The sequence below is a fragment of the Centropristis striata genome, chromosome 16 (assembly GCF_030273125.1).
Source record: "Centropristis striata isolate RG_2023a ecotype Rhode Island chromosome 16, C.striata_1.0, whole genome shotgun sequence".
In the NCBI taxonomy this organism is placed as follows: domain Eukaryota; kingdom Metazoa; phylum Chordata; class Actinopteri; order Perciformes; family Serranidae; genus Centropristis; species Centropristis striata.
In genome coordinates, this window is record NC_081532.1 from 29,299,116 (window position 1) to 29,315,023 (window position 15,908).

Here is a 15,908-nt window from a genome sequence, read left to right on the forward strand (position 1 = left end):
CAATCGCTCCACTTGAACACAAGCCTTTTTCTGATACTAGGCATGAAGCATCTTTTAGTAGATAGTACGGTACGTTTTGATAGTAAGGCTTGCTTAAATTCAGAGGGGGAAAAAAGAGAGCCTGTCAACTCCGTTCATTAAATTTATTTGGTCTCATTTATGAAGTATTTAAAGTGCGTTTAGGTGATTGTGTACTTGAATCTCTTCAAAATAGTTTCAAGATAATATAAAGTGAAGCAGAAATGGCAGTAAAAATTGTCATGAACATTAATTTATGCACAAATTGTTTCTTCTTATAATTTGTCTTTTTGTGAATAGGGACGCAATGGTTGGGCCTTTTTAAAACAAAGGCCCCAGAAAAAAAGTTAGGGAAAACATTGGGCAAGAGAACACATAAAGTCAAGTGCATGTGTGTGTGTGTGTGTGTGTGTGTGTGTATGTGTGCAAGCTGTGGGGATATATTTAACTTGACTCTAAGGTCACAATGAGACTATGTTTGAATGAAGACTGATTGACAAGCCTCATCTGTTGCAAACAACTATTTTTAATGGCTCACTGCTGAAGTGCCTTTACAAAGAGCTGCACAGGACAAATCTCATCGAAGAACTGTCACATTTTCTTACCAGCAGCGACTGATTTTAACAGGGGATAATTACTAAAATAGTAGCTCTAAACAACAAAGGATTGAGGATTTTGCTGTGCAGTTAAAAGCTACAGCCCCATCTTTTTTAAAACAAATACTCCTCTGAACATAATTAAATTAAAAAGGCAACTCTTTAAAGTGCAACATTAGAATCGATTCCATCTGAACGCAAATGCAACAAGTACAGTACAGATCCTTTAGCTGTTGAGGAGAGTGACAGGATGCAGCTGGAAGAGAACACCTCTGGTCTTTCCTCCTCCAGGCTCGGCGATATCCATCTTCAGAGCAGGATCCACCTGCGTGTTCAATACACAGACACTTTGAACACACGCCGCTAAAATGTGCTAACAAAACAGCATGTAGCAGGGCTAATGATCAATTTGAAGCGTTAAATAATAAATGCAGAAGCTCTATAATTTGCCACACCTGGTTCCATTTCTCTGGTTTCTCAAAGTACACTGGTGTGACAGCTTCCCTTGGCGGTGACTTGGTGAACAGCCTGTATTACATCATATAAACACAGATCAGGAGCTGCATTCACACTGATTGAACTTGTAACTTATTACGGATCTCCGTGGGTTCATGGAGGGGACCTTATGAGGCGGTCCCGGCAGTCCTCCTGCAGGTGGTGGATCCTGTCAGGCCCCAGGTGCATGGTGCCATTGGGCCCTTCACACACCAGGCGGTTTATAGCCACTCGCAAAGCATTTATCTTAAAAAATAAAGAGAGCACAAATGATCAGTGATAAAAGAGAATGCTACATCCCTATTATAGAATATAATTGACTTAAATAGACAAGGCCCAGAATTAGGACACTAGTGCCAATATCACATGGTACAACATGATGTTGAGTTTAAAACTACTATCATGCTAGTTTTATTTTGGATGTCTAATACACAGAAACCTTTTGTGTTGTTATCGTGCATTTCATAAAGCTAGTTAAAGCTGTTAGTAGGGTCCATGCATGGGTAGGCATGGGTCCTGTGTAAGGTTGACAAATCAAAAATACCAAAAAAATTGTCAGATTAGCTCTGACTGGCACCCCGGCACTGTCAAACCGCTACACATCGATAAAATATTGCTCCATCTCTGTATTACTTTGGAGAAACTCATTTTAACTCCATGCATTTCAGGGACGACTATTGTTCTAGTGAAAGAAAGAGTCAATCCAGCTGTGGTTTTTTGTAACAGAGCATTTTCAAAAGCTGAAATACTCTTTAGGGAGACATTGTACTAATCACTAGTCAAACACCAAGATTCAACCAAAGCAATTAGGCAAAAACAAATCTGTGTTCCTGCCTACTCCATCACTGCAGTCTGTCACAACACAGCTGTCTCTCTGGCGACAGATGTTACCTCAGTGATGTCTTCAACATCAAACTTGACGTCGAAGGTGAGTTCGATGTCGTGCTCGGGGAGGATGCCCTCCTGTGTTTGACCATTCCAGCCCAAGCCACAGAGGGCGCCAGTGTAGCAGGTCCTCTCTTCATCAGTGCTACAAAAAATGGGGAGAAAATATAAACAATAACAACATGGGAAAATAGATGATGCTGCTTTTAAGGTGCCCGTTGATACGCGTGTCTGACTCACCGCAACTCCATAACAGGAGTGAAAATCATGGTCACGAGTGCAGGCAGCCCTGGGATGTCTGGCATGATGGAGGTATCTCTCAGCAGAATACGTGTCCCTACAACAAAACTTCACATTTAAAGTTGCCATAGTGGATTTTGGATGAGGATGTACCTAAAGACAGTTTTACAGAAGTTAGATCAATCGATGATCTGAAAGAAACAAGAAGACTTTCAGAAAACAAAATTGAGCACAATTTAATCTATAAGGTTAAACATGCGAAATTATTACCTATATTATAAGTACAATTTGAAATTATTTTCCATAATAAAATTGTATTTTAAATGCTGCTGAAATCACTAACATTTAAGTCATTTACTCACCTGGTCAGAAATGCACCTCACAGACCGAGTGAGCACTTGCCATTGGTGAATTAGTGTTCAAACTTTGTTGATTCATAACACACTAGTTCACCAGCTGTATGTATCTGCCTGTTAGCCAGCTAGTAAGCTAGAATAGTGGAGCTTAAAGCAATGAATGAATTTGTATCTGGTACCTGTGGAGTTGACTGACACAGTCCCAGCCACCAGCATCCTCTGATGCTTGTAATGAGGGTTTTCATTCAGGGCCAGGGAGTTGATGCTGCTTCTCTCTATAGACACTGTCCTGCAGGAGGAAACACACGTGAGCAATGAGGAGGTGAGAGAACCTGCAAATGTACTCAAATGGTTTCGTTTTTTACTTGTAGAAGTTCTTGTGGCTCAAGCTGTGGAAGACTATCTTGTGAGGACTGTTGGGTCCATGCAGATTGACCTACAGTGTTAAAAGGAAGGCTGCAGTCAGACACATCACATGACATATTCATGCACAGGTTATTGCATAGGTTAACGGTCTCCCTGTCGTCATTGTTCTGCTTGGAAGACAGAATGGGTGTGCCTCTGAATGAACACAACACATGAACTGAAATGGCGCCATCTCCTGGACAAAGTGAGTACAAAGTGATGGCGTCATCCCTCCATTACCAAAATAACAGAATCTCAGACACTCAGTCTGTGTCCTATTTTAGATCCCTCCAAACCTATTTTAATCTGAAGGCTTTCTTATAATTGATTGCAACTATTGAACTATTGAGTTTTTCATTCTTGTCATTATGTTATACTGCAAACATTTTCACATATTTTCTAAGACTTTAATACAAATATAGTATGAGAATATTCTGTAAGGTACAGTGCATCTTGCCTTTGCCCTGGAATGGGACTGGCGGCTCTTGGAAAAGTGGGCGAGCAGGTTGTCGATGAGCTGCTTCTCCTCTTTCTTGCGTTCGTTCCAGGAGCTGCTGGCAGCGTTGGCGACATATGTCCCCTTTTCCATGTCCTTGTACAGGCACATCAGTGTATCATGGTTTTGCTGTAAGAGCACACAAAAATATTCAGTTTTGTCTCATCAATATTGTAGTGCACCTCAGGAACCAAAACCAAAACCAACTTCATGATTCTTCTGTCATTTAGCAGTGTTGATTCATGCTTTTATTTTTATTGAGACTAAAGCAATGCTTCTCAGTGTCCAATTATAACATCTGCTGGAAAGAATCAGTACTGCAAGAGCAACGGGGAACATCTGGAAGTGTCACTGTGGGAGCACTGCATTGTTAGAACTGACAATATGTCATTTGATATTTTCTGACAAATCTATAGGTTGAACATACAAAGAATTTGAATGGTCAGGCAATATGCTGGTCTAGTTTGAGGAGCTTTTATGGATATTGTGATGCTGTTTCTCTGTTATGAAAACTTTGAAGCACAGTTTAACTGATGTTATGCATAGGCATTAAGTAGGGAAGGTTTGGTTCATTTATTTCTATTATTGCACACTGCTTAATACATTTCATGGTGCGTAGGGAAACCAGTTTCCACCAGCGTGATCCTGTACGTCATAATAATTATAAACTTTCTCAAAAATAATGACGCCATTTGACTTCCTTATCTAAAGTTAGTACTGCAAAATAATGACTTATATTATTTTAATAATCAGATAGGTACAGCAAATATTCTTATAACATAATTACCTTGTATTGAAAAAAGAATGACTAAAATGAGTTTGTATCCCAAATGATGAATAAATATGGTTTGAGAAAGTCATAAAAGACTCATTTAAAATAAAGTTATAATAGAGATTCTAATTGATAAGCTTCCGAAGATTTGATTTTATGTTTTCTTTTACTGGCGGAAACGGGCTCCAACTGGTGCTTCACCTTGGAATCGAAGCTCTCTTCGGCCTTCACAGCGTGTTCTTCTTCCACCAAGATGTCTACCACGCTGGGGTTTGTTGTGTCTGTGTTGATGAGCAGCTGCACACGCATGACACCATGGAGTATGGAGTAGAGCGACACGATGACTGAACGGCCCTTCACCAGTGTGATGAACCGGTCGCGGGCTCGGCTGCTCCACTGGTTGCCCAGGATGATGGACTTGGCTGAAGGACGCATTCCAATAACTTGGAACTCCTGCGCCTGACACCACAAGCGGACAGATGGGTTCGTGTTTTACTGGAGGTTCACAGTTTGGGGAGCAAAGCAGATAAGTGTGCATTGATTTTCTGACCAATGATGGTGTTTCTACCTGGAATGGGTGAGACAGGAGGTCAGAAGGGAGCTCCCTGAGGCTGCTGCAGGCAACAACCGCCGTGTTGCCAAAGTCCAAGAAAAACACCTGCAGGGCAACAACATATCCTGCACTTCAGTATATGAACGTTAAACTGCTATCAAATAATACATCCTGCTGCTAACAATGATTTCCACTGAGGTCAGTTTCGAACACAAACAGCTGTAAAGTGCTCAATACATAATGCAGAGACAAGAGACAGGAGAGAAGTCAGGAAGCTTTGTTATGAGAAAACTGAATTGGTGCACTACATCTTGACCAGAGAGCTGCAGCATGTGAGCGATATTCACCTCCACCTTGTTGCCACGCATGTGCAGGATCTTGGCGCGGTAGTACATGCTCTGCTCACTGATCTCAGAGTAAGGAGCCAGGCACAGCAGGTTGGGGTAGAGTGACACAGTTACAGGGTGCAGCGTACGGGAGTTTATCTCTGCTGTCAGATGGCGCTTCTTCTCCATGCTGCATTCATCCGCCTGGAAGCCCCAGAAATGACCCACCTCCACCACCTGAAGCAGAGTTTAGACGGGATGCATAAATTCAAGTTTCAGACATTTAGTCACAAAGTTAAATGGTAAGGACTGACCTCTGTGATGTTGACCACAAACATGTTGCAGGGTGGTATCTTGTCTGGGTCAATGGTCCCACTCACCACTCCCACCGGGCAGACAGTCTGGCTCTGGAAGTCCACATTCACCCTGCACAGCAACAGTGCAATTTAATTAAATGTTTTTATTAACTTTGTTTGATGCTGTTTTCAGGGTCCTCACCATAGCCTCAAGTTAAAAAACAAAAGGACAAAGGCTCTTGTGTCATTTAAAAAAAATTGCTCTGAAAAAACTGCCATAATATTTTATATTGTTTTCCACTTTTACTGAGTTAAATCTTTTAACAACTTCAGTCCTGATCATCACGACCAAATATTCATTAACTTTCTTTAACTTTAAATATTACTCTTTAAAAGTATTTTCTTAATCTAGTGGAAAACAGTAAAAAACAATGCATGGTTTTTTGGCTGTAATTACCAGTTGTGAGTTAACTGAAGCTGTCATTTTCTATGGCCAATCATGTGAATTGGGTCTCCGACTTGATGTTAGTTAAAGTATTGTTATTAATGAGATATGAAGGTATAAACCGTGCATTTTAGATTAATGAGATGAGAATAGATCTCAGTTGTTTCTCACCCGTTTGCTCTCTAAGTTATTGTTAACACAAACTTTGATTGGTTCTATGGGGACAGAGCCGTGGTGTTTTGCTAACAGATAGGAGTAATTCAGCAGGGTGGACGCTTGTCAATATGGGCGCTTGAATCCTGTCCCTTTGGTTTGGGTGGAGCATTACAAAAATTATGCCAAATACAAATCACAACATAAAATCTATTTGAGGTCAACAAAACATACCAACATTGCATTAAATTGGTGTAATAGTGTTGAAGTGAAAATAATCAGTTAGAGAAGCTGGTTGGCTGTATTTTGGTGGAAAGCTCGTCATGTGCAAAGTCACCCCATCTCCCTCCCAGAGGGAGGTGGGTAGAAGCTGGAGCTGCCTCGGCCTAAAACCAAGTGATAGCTGGAGAGAGTCATGCAGAGTGTGAGGATGTCAGATTACATTAAGGTTCAGTGCAGGGGCGCTGACCACTGCAGTCGCTGGTGCACAAGGTTCAACTTTCCAAAAAGATCTTTTGAACCCACAAGACATTTGCAGTGGAATCTTTGTTCTCCTATGATATGTTTTGATTGCTAAGCAAATGCAAGATATTTTTTTAATTCATGCAGCGACTGATTTCACTCACTCGCATACAGAAAGAAGCTTTCCATAGTGTGAGAGAGCCATACCGTGCATATTTCATGTGAGTTATGTTTTTGCCCCCAGCTAAGATTTCTATTTGTTCGTTGGGGAAGACGGACAGCTCCATGCGATGACTGTGCTGTGCCAGGAGGAGGGCAAGAGACACCTCGGGCAGAACCCCCGAGTCCTGGGACGTCCTGTAGAACTCCACATAGGCTCTGAGAAAACACACATAGATGGACAATAATGAGTATACACATCAGTGTTCTCTGAAAAAAATGGTTTGGGAAAAATGAAAAAAAAGATGTTTGATTTGCTACAGTGGCTTTCACTACCTGGAGCTCTCAAAGGAAATGGATTTGACATGTCCACACAGGCGAAACAGAGACTGCAGCTGCTTGTAATACAGGAAAGGGTATGGAGGGAGGTTCCTCACCTAAAAACAGCACGTGTCTGATGTTATTTTACAACATCCTTACCCCCTACATAATAACTCTAAAACAGTAATCCATTCTTGGCTCTCAACACTGTAGATCATACCAACACTGTTGTTCTGGGGTTGTATCCGCTCAGTTCTTTGGAGGCCAGGTCTTCATCTATGTCTCCCTGGACAAAGTAGTTGGGGTAGTGGGCACCAGCAATGACCACCTATGACAGAGAGAGGTACAACCTAAAAAAATGACATTTAGGTGTATATATATTCAGGAGCTAAATATTTATTTAAATTTATGACTGGATCTGTACTGTGCAGCGTAAAACTTCCACTAGAAGATGTGCTGCTCTGGCTCTTACCTGGAGAATGAACTTCTGCCTGTTTTGGCTGGTGTAATCCAGGATTTGAGGGCTCTCCTGCACATGCATGTTGAACTGGGACACACGCTTCTTCAGATCCTCGTAGAGCTCTGCAACCTGGACAGTGAATTACTTCTCAAGAGATATCAGTACGTAACATCTCACTTTCATATTTCAATTTCAAAATATTAGCTCATTAAAGTGGGGTTCAGACTACAGGAGTTTTACATTTGTAACCAATTCTGAAATCAGGATGCATCAGGTACCAATACAGAAACTTCACAGATGTTCCTTTCTCTAATCTCAAACATTCACACACTACAAGAATGCTTGTAGTGTGTGGCCACATGAGAGAGATCACCTGATCTGATCTCTCTCGGGATCTGGTCTCAAGGGGAAGCAGATGTAAACAAAACGCTGTAGTGATAATAATGCTTTGCAGTGAGAAAAGGAGGAAATGGTTGAGAAGAGCTATATCAACTAAATCTGTCATGATACTTAAAAGACCATGTTTAGCTGACAATACCTTCTTCTTCTTCTTCCTCCTCCTCCTCTTCTACTAAAACTGACAGCATTTTACAAATTCTATATTTTTACAGCCTCCCAAAGACCAAGACTGGCAGTCACTCAACAGAAGCAGGTTTCATTATTGGCAACACATGACTACAAACAGGATTAATGCCTGCTGTTCACTGTTAGAGTGGGATGGGTGATGACAAAGAAATCCTGTAATGTGACTTGGTGAACTCATGTCACGCAGCTCTCTGTACCTCCCTGATCCTCTTGATCTGAATGAAGTTCTCCTTTCCCCAGTCCAACTCGTCCTAAGAGGAGAAATCAACAAAGGCAAAGAAACATGAACTTCAAGGGAAAAAAAACACAGACAAAAAGAGAGTGCTGCACTTATTCTTAATTCTGGAACAACGTTCACTTAATCCATTTACCATTGGACACTGCTCTGTAAGCTGTAGCCATGTGCCAAATTTCATTCATACAGTGCTGTGTTCATTCATTACCAATGTGACTCAGGCTACGTTTACATGATGACGGTCTGAACAGAAGACGCAAAAGTGGCATCACGTCTTCACTTTTTATTCCGCGTTTAGACAAGCGTTTTCGGGAGGAAATCTGCTGCATACGGTGACGCAAAAGTGTGGCGTCACCGTAGGCATCACTTAAAGCGATAAGAGCATCTTTGGGCATGCGGATGTTTTCACACCACACATTTTCATCAGCTACTCCTTCCACAAAGTTATCCACCATCCACTAGATCTCCCAGGTCTCGTCCAAAGCCGTCTGGCTCGCCTCCGACCAATCGGTGCATCCAAAATGTGATAGAGGTAATTCCAGATCCTTCTCTGTTCACTAATACTATCTGTACATATCCTGTACATTTGGTGGAAAGACTCCTGTAAGTTTATTAGAGCTGCCAGAGCAGCTTGAAGGTCCGACGCATGGAAATAATCCCACGTTTGATTATTTTCCTGTACTGGAGCATGTATGTGACGTAAACACATACGTGACGTGAGCAGGTCTGAGCAGAGTTTTGTGTCTTGTCAGTGTAGACGGACACGCTACGGAGGAGCGTATTTAACTTTTCCACTTTGGAGGGTGGTTTCAGATTTTTGCGTTTTTAAGCCCCAAAAACGCAGTCACCGTCTAAACGAAAGGCACTTCCGATAAAATATTTTGTCGTTTTTACCCGCAAGCGTCCTCGTATAAACGGGGCCTAAACCATTATATATACTTCAATGCCAATCTTTTAGATTATTTCAGATTAATATGTGCAGGGTGTCAAGAGGTGATTTTGTTCAACAACAGCAGCAGCAGCAGACTATTCTTATTTTCAACAAGAAAATAAAGAAGATGAGAAAATGTGTCTGTTGTTTCAGTGAGTTCAGTTTTTTCACCTTTGGGTGTCTCAGCTGTCCTTTCTTTTTGGACAAGTGCCACGCCTGACAGTAAGAGACAATAGGGAGAAGTTATCAGGCAAAACAAAAAAAACAGCTATCAGGCAAATATGTAAATCCACTGAACAACACAACTTGCTGCTGACTCGCCAACAAAAAATGATTACCTTGAAGGCATTGACAAATCCAATGGAATCACTTGGCGTGCCACGGGCAAAGGCCAACTTGCTCCTGGAATATGTAAATATTATGCAGTGCACAGGGAAAAAGCATTCAACACACACACAAATATCTGTTTCTGGCTGGCAAGGAGTCTGATGAAATCGTGTAGTAGGTTTGCAAACTGGGCCTTGAAAGCAGCAACATGTGAACAGCCAGAAAAACTACTTGTGCTCTCATTTGCCAAAACGTACATATATCTTACTGTGACAACTAGAGAGCTAAATAGCTGGACATGTTAAAGAGACTTTTCTTACTTCCATCTATGATCAGGATGATTGAAATTAATGACCAGTACTTGTACTGACAGATGGGAAGGCTCGTCTTTCCAGAAAACGACCTACCCCAACTTTGTGCTCTTAAAGTGAGTCAGTAGTCTATAGATAGGTCTGAACTCCATGCAGTTAGTTATATGACAATATCATGTCTCAAATATCTTGGGCCGCTTTAGTGGGATACAAAAATGATCTACACTGACAGCCTGGCAGTCTGTGAATCAGTGGAACTGCTGGATTTGACTCACCTGTGGCCAGCAAGCTGCTGCATGGACGGGATGGCAAAGAAACTCTTCAGAGAGTGCGAGGCAGCTGGAGATAACAGATGTTAATGTCATTTGTGCAGCCCAAAAAAACACATGAGGGCAATTAATTGGATGTTGTAATGTACACTACACATATTTGATGTGTTTCTGCATCTGTAAACATGTCCATATGCAGTAAATGAGGTCCACTCCAGTAGCATAAAGACAGACTGACCAATGATGAGGCACTCATCCAGACAGCCAAAGATGTGGCCCAGCACGATCATCTTTCCCATGCGCAGGTCCACAGGCAGGTGGGCCAGCACTCGGCCCAGGAACGTTATCTCACCATCCTCATTGTGACCCTTCCCATCACTTTTTGCAGACAGTGCTCCCATCTATAAAACGAAACATCCAGCTGGTGTCAAAACAACAGGCGTGATTCATACCTCCGATCAATTCTTAAAACCTTCCCTCAGAAAATAAAATGTATATTTTTTATTCATCAAATTTTATGGTTGTACATCGCTGAAATGCCAGTTGATGATGAGACTAGCTTGAGATCCTCAGACAGAGGCTCCTCAGCAATATGTCTGAATATATCAGGCTAGATTCTGATTCAGTGAATCTTTTAAAATCACATCTTAATTTTTTTTAAACTATTTGTTTTCCCTCGTTTTGTTCACCCTTCCTGTTTTTTAGGGCTCTACCAAATACTGCAAAGCTTCATTCATAACGTTAACATTTGAATTATAAATTAACTTTTCAATGCTGTGCCGCTATTACATTTTTTCACGTCCGTTCAGTCTGTTTAAACCCGACAGATAAGGTTTAAGTAATATTAGTACTTTATTCTACACTTCATTAGTATATTTGTAGGATTATGTCCCAGCGGTGGCTGCACAGGATTGTTTGTTTCCGAATCATGTGATCCCCCTCACTCTCTGCTGCCAAGAGATCTCGCTGGGAGGAGAGCAGATGGCAGCCCCAGAGATGGACACCCAGCCAGATGCTGCTGCAACTTACTTTTGCTGGTTAGACCCAACGTTGCCTCTGGCCAACAGCGCGTTGACCCTGCCTCGCACTGAGCGAGGGGGAGCAAGTGCAAGGTAACACCAAATGAGATGAGAGTTCTTGTCTAATTTGTGCTCTGACAAATGGGGGGAGATCAGGGCAAAGAAGGGTTGAGTGAATCAATGTGTTGAATGCAGCTCTGCAATGAAAAACACTCCTGATTCCAAAAAAAGTTGGGATGTTGTCTAAAATATAAATAAAACAGAATTTGATAATGCTTTGTGATATATATTCAATTGAAAACTTTGCAAAGACTGATAAACTTCTGTTTTTGTAAATATACACTTGGAATTCTGAATTTGATGCATTCTGTTTTTATTGTTTTTCTACACAGCATCCCAACTATTTTGAGGGGATTCAGGGATGTAAAATTTTACCAATTTAAATTGTTGAAAAAATTGAAATGAAATTGTGGTGGTCAATTGCTGATTGTTGCAGCCAACAGAAACAAAAATCTGTTGCATAATTTTGTTCATACTGAGGATTTTGTTGGGTTTGTGTGTGTGTTTGTAGTTTTGAAAGAGGATCTAAAGTAAAATGCATATTTTGTCAGTGACAGAAAGAAATGCACCCTTCTTCCACATTCCTTTCCCCACACAAACATAAACAATGACATAACACGACCTCTTATTATCCTTTCCCAACAGACTTATGTAAACACCGTCTGATGCACAACTCCTGTCAGAGAACTCCTGGTCTAATACTCTGCGACAGAGTTGGGTGGTCAGCTGCCTGCCCAAATACATCATTACAACCACACTTTCGCACACTTGACTGGACATTAATGGCTCACTCAGAGAAGAATCACCAAACTGCACTTGTTTACCTCTTTGAGTTGGAGCACTGTCCTCACAATGTCACCAAGGTTGGGGGGTGAGAGGGCTGTGGACAGGATGGAGCGGGGGTCTCCCATGTCCAGCAGCTTCACCTTCAGCATGATGGTGGACAATGGGGCAAGCTGAGAGGAAGGCAAGCAGTATTGCATTGATAGATTGTCTTGTTAGGGTCAAATCAATGTTAAAAAAAACAGAAAGCATCAACTCTGGTCATCAAATCATATCAAACTTTATTTATAAAGCACTTTTCATACAATAAATGCAAGTGCAAGTGCTGTACAGAATATAAGAACAGAGATGCAACACTTAACCCCCCCCCCCCCCCCCCCCATAAACACACATACACACCATCCACCGCACACCCACACTCACTCACACACACATATGCACACACGCACACACGGCCGCAGGGAGCCACCAAAGAGACCCCCGACCCAGATAGACCGGAGGGGACTCCGCACACAGGGCAGAGCCTCCCCAGTCCACCCAGCCCGAGGGGCCTCCAGGACGACCCCCCAGCCACCAGACCAGACACACCTCCCAGTGTGGAGGCCCCCATGAGGAAGCACTGGAGCTAAAACGCTAAAAAGTAGATACAAAAATAAATAAATAAAGACTCAGCTAAAAATAAATGAATAAATAACTAAATAAAAAATGGATGGATGGATGGATAGATGGATAGATTGAGATAGATAGATAGATTGATTAAAAGACTGGGTAAACAAAGTCAGTTAATGCCAAACAAAAAAGGTGAGTCTTGAGCCCCCTTTTAAAAAAAATGTGCACAGTCTCTTACCAGCATCTCAGGGATCATGTAGTCTGGGATTTCATTCCTCCAGAACTCTTTGGTAACAAGACGGTAACAGTAGCCCTTAGACACTCGACCTGCTCGACCTGAGACAGAAAGGAAATAGGTGTAAAAGGACAGAAGTGAACAGATACTTGCATTCCAGAGGTACATTTCTGTGCTGTAGTAGGCATCTTGTACCTCGACGCTGGTTGCAGTTTGTTTTGGATGCCCAGGTGAGACGCAGAGACTGATAATTGGTATCTGCATCACAGACCAAGTGACGGGCCAGGCAGAAATCAATCACTGTGATGACAAAAAAAAGCACCATTAAGATGATATAATAATTCAATCCAACACACACACACACACACACACACACACACACACACACACACACACACACACACACACACACACACACACACACACACACACACACACACACACACACACACACACACACACACACACACACACACACACACACACACACACACACACACACACACACACACACACCCCTAATAGATAAAAATAAGTTGAGGAAAAAAATCTCACCATATTTGACATCTGGAACAGTCACAGAACTCTCAGCGATGTTGGTAGAAAGAATGACCTGATAAGATGAAGAGATCTTCAGTACAGCAGGTACTAAGGACACATGTGAGACAGAATTAGATGAATGTGTTTTTACCTTCCGGTATCCAGGGACAGGGAACAGAAATACGCCGTTTTGTTCCTCCAGAGTCACAGAGGAGTGGAGAGGATAAACCTGCAATCTGGACAGCGGCATAATAGCAAACAGTCATCAAAAAGAAAACGTAACACAGGTTAACAAGCTCTATGGATTTTAGATGCGAAGATTCTGGTTATTGTCATATTATCATAGTTATTGTTATATTTACATACTTGTCTCATATGGAAGACAGAAAAATAAACAAAAGGTCTTAGCTTCAGAAAAAGATTCAACAGAGAAATAAAATTTGAAAGCCTACCTTTTGTGGACCAGTTTGGACAAGGCCTCATGCATGTAGCTTATCTCGTGTAGACCAGGAAGGAAAACCAGCACACTGCCCCGCTCTGATGAAGTCATGCCACCTTTTCCTTCTGTGTTGCTGCTTTAACATAAACACCCATGACAATTACTTTGTGTCTGCACATTTGTGAAAACAATTAAGTGTGCTAAAACACTGTAGACCAACCTGGAATCTTTGCCCTCCATTTCATCAAAGCTCTGGATGAGAGCGATGGCGAGATTGTACATCTCCACTGAAATGTGAGGGTCATCTGGATGAAGAGACTCAACCTAAGAGGTCACACACAAAATTCAAATACTTGGCTTGAGCACAGAGAAAAGCAGCATCAGCTTACATTTACCATGTTCTTACCCTGTATGGAAACAGATCTTTGAGGTCATCCAGATAAAACTCCTCAATGGCAAAAGGTGCTCCCTCTACTTCGAATATGTAGGCCGGGTTCCTTTTGCCACAAACTGGCGTGCCAAAGTAATCTGCAAACTGTTTGCAGTTAATGGTGGCTGACATGAGGATGATCTGAAAAAAAAAAAAAAACACAAGTTCTGTGACAGAGTTCAGCTGATAGAAAAGGCAAGACAGAAAAGGTATTTTATTTGATCTCGGTATTACCTTGACATAACAGGAGTTGGAATGGAGAAGTTTTCTCACAACCAGCAAGAGAAAATCCATCTCTTCAGTGCGCTCATGAACCTTGGGCAAAAGCAAAGTAGCTAAATGGTTACATTTGGACCAAAATGTCAAGAACCATTCATTAAATTATCACACTAAATGAAAACTGAAACTGAGCTGAAATTGTGCCCCTACTGCAGCATAATATTGATGAAACCACTGCAAAACAAATCATAATATAAGCTTGAATTTAACACAACCTAAAAAAAAATAAAACAAAAGAAATCTTCTTCAAGGCCCATCTAACAGTGAAAATGATCTGCTTCATGATTATGCACCTCATCTACAAAAATGTGGGAGTACTCTGTGAGGCACTTGGCTGAAACCAGCTTCTGCAGCAGCACTCCTGTAGTCATGTAGATGAGCCGAGTGTGCTCAGTAGCCATCTTCTCCAGTCCAACCTGAAATTCATATATGCAAATTTGTATTCATAAGTCTGGACAACACCACTCATACTTAATTTATTTTTTTTGTGAAAGTGAAAATGACTTTAATGTTTTGGCATTCTCCCTGAAGACTCCAGACGAAAGGCAACTGCCTGACATAAACAGTATCTGTTTTCAGATGACAGTGGTTTGTTTTTGTTTTACTCAAGAGGATTACCATCCATGACTCATATCATCTGAATCATCCACTTAGCGCAGTTCTATACCAAGAGTTTTTTTACCATGACTTTAAATATTTTGTAATATATTTACTATTAACAAATTAAGTTGTTCCTTCCTGCCAGTTCCTGCCAATAAGGATAGACACTCCTACTTTAGAAAGGTGAACAGGAGAGGCCACAGGCTGCTTCCTCTACAGCAGCTTTAGGCCTCAACTTTTTCCAGTGTCTTAAAAACTAATGTCTGTAATGCCAACTATTTCTGATTGGTCGCCAGTGACCTGTAATAAAATCCATTGCTACCCAGTTTTACCTCAGGGAAAAACTTCTTGGTTCACCAGCTCAACTCACAAAAGAACTTTCCATTCACTGACTGCACGACTTTCACAGACAAAGGGAGCGAGGAAAGAGCTGTTGTTATAAACCAAATATAGCCATTCAGAAGGGCTAACAACAACATTTTAAAAGCACCTTTGAGGTGCACAAATAAAGGACATAATGTTCAGGTTATGCTGCATAACTTATGCAATTCAATCTCTTCCTAACACAAACTGTTTATTGTTGCTCCCACTGTCAGTGACATCATCCTTAACTCCAGAGGTCTACACCAAGCGGAGGAGACATCAGTTATTATTAGACATGCTGTTTCAGAGCTCTGCACAACATGGCCAAACATCCTAGCAACAATGCAAATACAAGAGCTTGTTAACACATGCAAACAAATCATCTTTTTAGGTTGAGAGAGAGCTACATTTTTGTGTTTATGTTTTTCCCTTTTATCATTTAAAAAGACAAAATT

The 15,908-nt window shown here is 41.4% G+C and overlaps 1 protein-coding gene across 2 annotated transcripts in view; it reads right to left on the minus strand.

Moving 5' to 3' along the window:
• Positions 1 to 514: 514 nt before the first annotated feature.
• tdrd9 (tudor domain containing 9) overlaps positions 515 to 15,908 on the minus strand; it is a 28,003-nt gene continuing 12,609 nt past the window's right edge. The window contains exons 5-35 of one of the 2 annotated variants that reach the window (XM_059354009.1): positions 14,784 to 14,906; positions 14,446 to 14,526; positions 14,188 to 14,352; positions 14,002 to 14,105; positions 13,795 to 13,914; positions 13,494 to 13,578; positions 13,358 to 13,415; positions 12,998 to 13,102; positions 12,806 to 12,903; positions 12,000 to 12,131; positions 10,335 to 10,497; positions 10,103 to 10,166; positions 9,528 to 9,591; positions 9,361 to 9,405; positions 8,221 to 8,274; positions 7,451 to 7,567; positions 7,199 to 7,306; positions 6,994 to 7,094; positions 6,706 to 6,876; positions 5,457 to 5,568; positions 5,164 to 5,379; positions 4,832 to 4,921; positions 4,465 to 4,722; positions 3,453 to 3,620; positions 2,956 to 3,026; positions 2,770 to 2,879; positions 2,235 to 2,331; positions 2,001 to 2,139; positions 1,237 to 1,355; positions 1,070 to 1,142; positions 515 to 939 (exon numbers count right to left, since the gene is read on the minus strand). In XM_059354009.1, coding sequence (XP_059209992.1) covers positions 841 to 939; positions 1,070 to 1,142; positions 1,237 to 1,355; positions 2,001 to 2,139; positions 2,235 to 2,331; positions 2,770 to 2,879; positions 2,956 to 3,026; positions 3,453 to 3,620; positions 4,465 to 4,722; positions 4,832 to 4,921; positions 5,164 to 5,379; positions 5,457 to 5,568; positions 6,706 to 6,876; positions 6,994 to 7,094; positions 7,199 to 7,306; positions 7,451 to 7,567; positions 8,221 to 8,274; positions 9,361 to 9,405; positions 9,528 to 9,591; positions 10,103 to 10,166; positions 10,335 to 10,497; positions 12,000 to 12,131; positions 12,806 to 12,903; positions 12,998 to 13,102; positions 13,358 to 13,415; positions 13,494 to 13,578; positions 13,795 to 13,914; positions 14,002 to 14,105; positions 14,188 to 14,352; positions 14,446 to 14,526; positions 14,784 to 14,906 — 3,510 coding nt within the window. In that variant the 3' untranslated portion in view covers positions 515 to 840. Of the gene's footprint in view, positions 940 to 1,069; positions 1,143 to 1,236; positions 1,356 to 2,000; positions 2,140 to 2,234; positions 2,332 to 2,769; positions 2,880 to 2,955; positions 3,027 to 3,452; positions 3,621 to 4,464; positions 4,723 to 4,831; positions 4,922 to 5,163; positions 5,380 to 5,456; positions 5,569 to 6,705; positions 6,877 to 6,993; positions 7,095 to 7,198; positions 7,307 to 7,450; positions 7,568 to 8,220; positions 8,275 to 9,360; positions 9,406 to 9,527; positions 9,592 to 10,102; positions 10,167 to 10,334; positions 10,498 to 11,999; positions 12,132 to 12,805; positions 12,904 to 12,997; positions 13,103 to 13,357; positions 13,416 to 13,493; positions 13,579 to 13,794; positions 13,918 to 14,001; positions 14,106 to 14,187; positions 14,353 to 14,445; positions 14,527 to 14,783; positions 14,907 to 15,908 lie in introns of both variants that reach the window. The other variant, XM_059354008.1, reaches the window with a different exon arrangement.